General features: G+C 46.9%; 1 protein-coding gene across 1 annotated transcript; it reads right to left on the minus strand.

Moving 5' to 3' along the window:
• Positions 1 to 1259: 1259 nt before the first annotated feature.
• Positions 1260 to 6870, minus strand: LOC104069664 (meiosis 1 arrest protein-like; the record flags this gene model as incomplete). Its single annotated transcript, XM_009583092.1, has 6 exons — positions 1260 to 1400; positions 1690 to 1845; positions 2705 to 2911; positions 3479 to 3620; positions 4975 to 5125; positions 6697 to 6870. Coding segments are annotated over 6 exons (971 nt in total), but the record flags the coding sequence as incomplete, so codon positions are not given.
• Positions 6871 to 8262: the final 1392 nt, after the last annotated feature.

Genomic DNA, 8262 nt, shown 5'->3' on the forward strand with positions numbered 1-8262 from the left:
TTACCCCTGCCAGGCATGGAGTGCTGCTAGGGCACGGGAAGGGCAGGTCCCTGCCCCGGGGGGCTAGCAGGCCTGTTACTGAGCTGGGATCCCAGGGAAGAGAGACGGCTCTGCTCTGCTGCTGCAGCAGCCCCCGGGAGCACGGTGTTTGCCTTGTGCCCTTGGTCGACTGCAGCTGTTTCTCAGGCAGTACAGGTCAGTGCTGGGATTGCTGCATACAGTACCCGTTATAAACTACAGGCAGTAAGTGAACATTACGGTGGATAACTTTATTTTGAAACAGCTTGTCACAACAAAGTAAGTAGAACACAAACCCCTGCTGGTGCTTGGTGTCCAGGAAGCCCAGTGAGACCACTCCATCTTGCCTCAGTCAAGCTGCCCTCAGCTCCTGCCCTGCCCTGTCCTATGTCTGCATCTGTGCAAGCACTGGGCAGAAGCTTTCTGGAAGGCTCCAAGCCTACTCCCCCCATCTTCTGAACCCTGCCAAAAAGTTCTTGCTGTGTTGGCTTGCAGAACAGCCCCATAGGCACAAACGGGCCATAAGGAGCAGAGCATCCAAGCAGCAGTTGGCTGGGAGAATGGTGCTGTGCTGCAGCTCCAGCTGCGGCGAGCTGTCACTGTGTAGGAGCCAGCCGGAGCATTAAGGCTGGCTTGGCACTTGCTACAAACCCCTTCATGAGCTGGGGAGTTGGACAGTGAGACCAGTTACGGAAGCAGGCAAATCGGCATCATCACGGGTAGTCCTGCTCTCAGGAGGGCAGCATTCTGGGCTTTAAGATTAAATTCAAAAGCCCTGTTTTATGCCTAGTCGAACAACCTGCTTAACCTGCTCCTGCAGGACGAGGGCAGCTTGACATTACTGCCTGCTTTATCTATCTGTCTGACTTCCTCACTGCCCCGCTTGCAGCTTTTCTGCGCCCGCTGACAGCAGTCTGTGGTTTGTGGTCTGTACTAGCCTAGTCTCAGAAACCAAAATTTGAAGCATGCTGGTGATGCGTGCTGACAAGAATGGGAAATACGGGGTGTTGCTGACTCTCTGGACAGAGGGCCCCCAAGCAGCAGGCTTCCTGCAGACTGACTTGGTGACTAACAAAACCATAAAACAACAAGGAGGAACAAACAATGGGAAGTGCCTCTCTGACCAAGGCCAAGCTTAGTGTCCTGCCTGACCACTTCCAGCCCAGTGCGTAAGGCCTGGCAGCCGAGCAAGAAGCCAAGCCCTGACTGCACGTGCGCAGGCTCGAGCAGTGCCCTGGGGTTCACTGCAGGAACTCGTCGTACTCTTTGGGGAGCAGGGAGCGCTCACAGGAATCTCTCCTCATCGCTGCTGGTCTGAACACTGGGACAGGAGAAGGAGCCATCAGAAGGGGGGCCACCGTGGCTTTGGCTCTGCTCTGATGCTGCAATACAGGGACAAAATAGGAATGCACCTTGTGCAGGGAGGCACTGGCTTGTCCAACAGCACACTGTCTGCACGTGCCGGCTGTTCAGCGCCCCGCTCCTCAATTCATGAGCTTATGCTACACCCGTGCCTCCGCTCTGCCAGCTGCAAGGGAATGTTGCCCCTGCCACGTGCTGCCTTCCCTGCACCGCTGGGGTATCAGGGAGCTGCCCGCAGCCCTTCTGCAGGAAGCAGACCAGAAGGGCAGAACAGAGACTATCTAGGCTAATCAAAGGCAAGAGACGTACCTGCTTGGGTTGATGCCGCTCTGGTCGCTGGTCCCTGGGCTGGGCCTGCTGCCTGTGCAGAGGTTTGTACAACATACTCTTCAGGTATTTGTAGAGGTTGCTTTTTAGGTGCAAGGGGTTATAAGCAACTTCCACTTCCAAGCTGTTCAGGGCACTCTGCTCAGACAGAAGAAAGCACCTAGAGGCTATGAGATGTGACAGGTAGAGGCTGTGGGGTTTGCTTGGGGTTTTTTGTTGCTTTTAGCATTAAGGGGTTTTTTTGCAGGCATGAGTGTTGCAGATGCTCCATGCCACCCTGCCATGATGGGAGAAGGGATCTTTGGCTGTGCTGCTACCCATAAGGACCACTCTTAGCTGTGTATAGAACAAGAGGCATCCGCAACCAGGTCTTAATGGATTTAAGCATTCCCTTGCAGGATGCAGTCCTATCCTCCCCCATGCCCAGAATCAGCCAACAAGCTGGAGCACCTTTCTGGGCACCGTCACCCTCAACTCCCTGCTTCATAAGACCTCTTCCCCCTCCCCCCAATAGACATGCAACATTGCTCCGAAGGACAGGCATTTGCTGTCCGTGAAGAAAGCTGTAGGATATATTGGCTGCTGGGAAGAAGTTTTGGAGTGCTCCATAATATTCCAGCTGTCACTAGACATTTTCACAGCTGCTTCCTCCTCTACTCATCTGCTAAGACCTATAGTGAGGGCTCTGCCCGTCCTGGCATCACCTGAAGCAGAGGCAGACAACTCAGGAGAACATATGGATGCACAATAGGAAATGCAGAAGCCTGAATCTATTGGAAGAAACAGAGGCACTTTATGTATTGATTTATCTTATGCCTAAAGCACCTCTCTCTGCAGTCTGAGGAGATCCACGTTCCCCAGCAATGAGGGAGGTGATACATACATCTTCAGCAGCAGCTGCATGTCCTGTGCATAAAGGCTGATCATTACTCTGATCCCCGCTTGTACAACCGGGATCCTTTCCGTGGATATTTGTGCAGGACTGTCAATGACTTACCTCTATAGCGCCATGCACTCTCTCAGGATGTTCAGCAAGGAGGGCTGGGAAGGTTGACGGCAGCAAGAGCTCTCTGGTGGCGACGGCTTTGACAAGTAGAGTGGCAGAGTCGGAAGGGACAATGATGTAGTAGGAATGCACCATGATGTTCCAGTTTGGACTAGTGTTCTGTGGCTCTCGTTTGGCCAAAAGCATCCACTTCCTTTTCTAAGTGGCAAAAGCCAAAACTGATGTGAACAATGGGCAACAGCCACTTCCTTCAGCACTTTCACTGTAGGGGCTGCTGGGTTCAGGAGCAGGGACATTCACACACATCAGAATAAGAACACTATTCTGCATTATGGTTGGGGATAGTATGTTGTTTGGTTTTTTTTTTTTAATTGAGTGCAAGACAATTCTTAAAAACATCCAATTTTCCTTTACGACTTGTCAGTAATGGAAAATCTTCCACATCCCAAGCCTTGGTTAATTATTTTCACAGTTAAAGATGCACATCTAACTCCAACCCTGACTTTTGTACTTCATACCTCCAAACACTGCATTTCTGAGAGGCTAGAGAGTCTTCTCTAAGGTTTGATGTGCTGTAGCGTCTTTCCAGTGGATGCTAATCCTTGGCTGGAAGGATTTACAAGCCCGACTCTGGCCCATGAGATGAAGCTGCAGCTTTTGAAACACGTTTCCTGGTGCAGGCTATTCAGATCTTACTAGACGTGCACTAACTATTCCTTTCTATGGCAATCCCTCCCCATGAGACTGTGATTTTCACACACTTACCAGAAGACTATGACATAGAGCATGGAAGCTGTGCTGGTTTATCTCCAGTTCATCCCAGTCTAGCTGCCAGCAGCTTGTGGGCTTGATGATGAAGGGCAGACCATACAGTATGGACTCACAGACCCCTTCAGACTTCAGAGCCCTGCAAATACACAGCTCATGTTAGTGAAGCACAGCCAACATGAAACCAGCAAGAAGACTCTACCAGGAGATGACTAGCTCGAGTGGCTATGGCAGTATCAGCTGCAATGCTGCTACAAGCACTCAATGTCTGTGTTGCTGTGGCCCGTCACTATGAAACCTTGCAGAAAAGTCCAACTCTAGTGAAGGGCTTTCTTGCTGATTTCCAGATCCAGATTCGCTTGTGTCTGCGTTGACAAGAGCATGCCAAGAAGCAAATCCAGTCTTCATGCGCTGCTACAAGCACTCAATGTCTGTATTGCTGTGGCCTGTCACTATGAAACCTTGCAGGAAAGTCCAACTGCAGTGAAGGGCTTTCTTGCTGATTTCCAGATTCGCTTGTGTCTGCGTTGACAAGAGCATGCCAAGAAGCAAATCCAGTCTTCATGCATTTCGTATACAAAACAGATTGTTAATCTGGCCTCTTGGGCAATAACTCACCCAGGCAATTACGTCTCTTCCTAAGTGATTTTTACTGGACCGTGGTTATCCTTCACTTAAACTGACATGTGCTCAACTCCTGCACAGAGCCAACATCCTACCACAAACACCACTACAGACTTTACAGTGCTTGACATCGCCTGTCCATAGCACACTTCTGCTTCACGACAGGGCATTATTAAGCAGCTTCAGTGCTTTGGCTGTGGGCCACTTATGCACAATTACTGAGTGCTCTTCAGCTACTGACAGGATGAGAATCATTTTAAGAACAACTGCATAGTTCAGAAATTACACAAATTTTTTCCTATGAATAAATCTCAGAAAAGACACTAGAGAGCATCACTCTTCTTGTTATGCTCTGTGCTTACCAGCCACAGACTGCTGACGGGAAAGCGAGTAAATTCTTACATGAAGTCACCCAGCACTATGAGGCTTTGCTTGCTTTTCTACTAGTAGTCAACTAGTTAGCTCAGGCTCTCACATCCAGTTGCTTGCTGTGGCCTCATTAGGTGGTGAGAAAACAGCAGAATTACATATGGTGCAATGGCTGCAATCTACAGAACGTCACACTGGAGGGAAACAACTGTTGTGTGCATAACATCTATGGTGTTACACTCATAAAGTGCTAGTGTCGTGGTAACACCGTTTTTGACCCTGTGCTCCTGTTTGCAGCTGTGGGATGTGCTGTTCCACAACACAAAGAGTTACGCGGGTTGAGGGTATCTTACATCACAATTTTGCTCACTAGCACTTTGAGCCCCCCAGCGCTTTATGGCGGTGTTACTAGGTCCTAGCTGAAATTGCACAGAAAGAGTGAAGGCTGCTACTATACCAGCCTTCCAGTTACCAAACGCAAAGCACGTAACGACTCTTACTTTACAACCCGGAGTTTATACAGCACCGTAGCTGGCCAGGCTGCCATCTGGCAGGGTGAATTCAAATCTGCTGCTCTCACGGTGCCATCAGCCATCCCAGAAAGTAAAGCTGGGTCGAGCAATCTCTCCTGCAAATCGCACTTCAGGCACACTAGGAGAAAGAGATTGGTTTAGATTGCTGGAAATGGTAATGTTTAGCACATGACATGCTCAAGGCACTTACAAACACTAAGTTAATGTTTTCTAGCAACAGGAACTATTAAGGGAAGAACAACGCTAAAGCCTGTGACACGAGGCAACAATCTATCCCCATTTTACATACAAGGGGAAATACCACATGCTTGGCATGTTAATGAAACAATGGTTGGTAACTGGGCAGGCAAGTTCCAGTTTTGGCGATGAGTGGCCAGCTGTAGAGACAGCATAAGCTCGTTTCCCAGTGCCACACTGGGTTGGGGCCACGCATTTCCTGCTAGCTTTTCTATCTGTGTTTGTGGAGAAACCCAGCACGATGACACTAACTCTGGTATAATATACTATACAGCTGCCTACAATTTCTCTGGCCTTCTACAGATTTCTTGAGTGTGGGAAGGTGAAAAAACCTGACTGCAGTGTAACTAACTTGGTTTGCCTTGCTAGCTACAATAAGACAATGCATCAAGTATGAAATTCAATGTTATGATGAAGGAAAATCCACCTTTAACAAAATACCATAATTGCCTGTGCAGGTCTGGAGGCTGTTATGGTAGCTACTACATAAATAAAAAGTCACACCAGGCTTTCTGATCCGCTTGCTGTGGAGCATATCTGCAAAAGCCACCAGCAGCGCTCTATGAACTTTGCTTCCAGTCTGGAACTGACCTGTGGATGACCAGAAGAAAACAAGTGTGCTTCTGCTGTGATGGCAACGCGAAGCTGCGCACAGTACCATACTGGAGTGGCATATAGTACCATATTGGAGAGGCATATAGTACCATATTGGAGACGCATATAGTACCATATTGGAGAGGCATGGAAAGGGGATTGCCAGAACTGCATGTGCAGATTCCCATGGCAGTGCAATGGTGACAATACAGTTAACAACAACTTAGGGGAAACACCTATGTCTGCTGTAGCTTTTGGTGTTTTCAGTGCTCACCCAAGGATGGATTAGGGACTTGGACTTAGACTAGTAACAGAAAAAAAATTACATATTCCTTACAAATTTTCCTGTGCATTATTATAACTGCTGGCAGCTCCAGCTAGAACATTGCTATTTTAGTGCTAAATCAATAGATATAAATACAATCCAAGTCCATTTGTAAAACAGCCTTTATTTAAGTGCAGCTCTGGCTCAGACTTTCAGTATCAAACACAAGGAACACAATTCTTAGGGCTATACAACTGAGCCAGAAGGTCCTTGGCTCTCAGTATGTAAGGCCCCTTTTACTTTGACCAAGTGGCTATAAATTCACAGACTCTTCAAGCCACATTTTTGTTGCAGAATGGAAATGAATTATAGCATCAGCAGCCACAGGTCATGGCAGCAACCTAGAAGTATTCTAAGCAAATGGCTTTTGTCTCAGCCTGAGACAACAGAAACTCCAGACAGTTTTGAAAGTCACCCAGAGACCTTACTTGGGTCTCTAAATGTGAGGGAACATGCCCATAGGACAGGCCTGGGTAATCTTTAAGGCTGTGGGATTTAGGAGCTCCCTGAGAGGGCGAGAGAAAATGAAATACTTAGGGTGGTCTTGGGTGCAGTGGCATGGCTGAAGCCTCCTGATGGAAGGAGGAGATGGAGGTGTTCTCTCTCTGTGCCATAATCATGTAGCCATGTTTTAAACAGCATCTCCAAGCTGATGACATTGTCCTCTATAGTTTGCGCATCGATGTCCATTCCCAGGATTGCAATGTCTGCATGAAAAAAAGGTGAACAAGCACAAATATTTTCAGCCATAGAAAAGAACATTCTTTTGCATTTTCCACTACACTATACCTCCTTAGTCCCTCAAGTGCTTTCACGTTAAGTGCTTCAGGAGCCATTACCATGCAGATCGCAGCACAGCACAGCACTGTGATGCCAGCCCTCTTAAAAGGACATTGCTAGAAGCTGAGCTGCTCCACAGGCCACACCAACACCCTTCTCATCAATGGGGTGGGTGGACTGGCTACTACCGTCTGCAGAGGACTAGTTGTGACTGATGCAAACCATCCTCTGCTGTGGTCATCTTATCACTGGCCTCAGAGACTCTTCTCACAATTTCAGAGATTCTTCTCACAATTTTAAACCATTTCCTCCTTTTCCCTAAGCAAAGGACACTAGATATGTGATGCTAGGAGAAATCAGAGAGACTGCAAAACTGAAATGCTACAATAATGAGGAATTTTGTAGTCGTGATGGAAAAGTGCTACTCCTCATACAGAAGATGAACGTTACTTTGCAATATGGCCCCATGACTAAATTGCTAAACACCCTCAACGTGTTTAAAGGAGCAGCTAGTCATAGACCTGAGAAGAACAGAAGCAAAACTTGACCTGGACCTGACCAACACAGAGGACATTTTTCAACACGTTACTGTTGACGTGCTGCTTGGTAACACAGCAATCCCACAGCAGAACATCCTTGCAAATACAATAACAGCCAAAACTATCCACCACCGTTACATTTCATTTCAAACAAGTGAAATGCATAAAATTTAGAGACTTGTTAAAAAGGAATTAAAAGCAGAAAGTAAAAATGTTTGCAAGGACATAGCAAGTACCTGAGCTACCATGTGGGAGGTGCAGAGCAAATGTATATGATCTAGCAACAACATTTAGGAATGGAGAAATGTAGACTGGACAGCACAAGGAGGTCATAAACAAGATTAAACCCTTGCAAAAAAACCCAAAACTCAAAACACCCCCAAATTGCATCCAAATGAGAAGCTAGCATAAAGAGAAGCTAGCAGATTAAATAAAAGAATAAAATAGGTAAAAGTGAAAAAAAAAAAATTTATGAACAATTTGAAAAATGCTAAGACGTGTAATATACCCATTTGTAAACACAGAAGGAACAGACAGCCTGGTAGCATTAACAGGGTCACCATACAGCTGGGATGTGAAACAGGGATTCTGGGAAGATGAATACATAGCCGAAATAGCCTTTTTTTCCTAATGTGTTTACCAGGCCAGCTGGGGACTAAAATACACTGCTACATCCAGCTGCGATGAGAAATCTTTTCTTTACGCATTAGTATTTATAGTTTGCAAAAAATGACACTATGTCTGCTCCTACATTAAAAAAACAAACAAACAAAAAAACCC

This window comes from Fulmarus glacialis, unplaced genomic scaffold (assembly GCF_000690835.1).
Source record: "Fulmarus glacialis isolate BGI_N327 unplaced genomic scaffold, ASM69083v1 scaffold348, whole genome shotgun sequence".
Lineage (NCBI taxonomy): Eukaryota > Metazoa > Chordata > Aves > Procellariiformes > Procellariidae > Fulmarus > Fulmarus glacialis.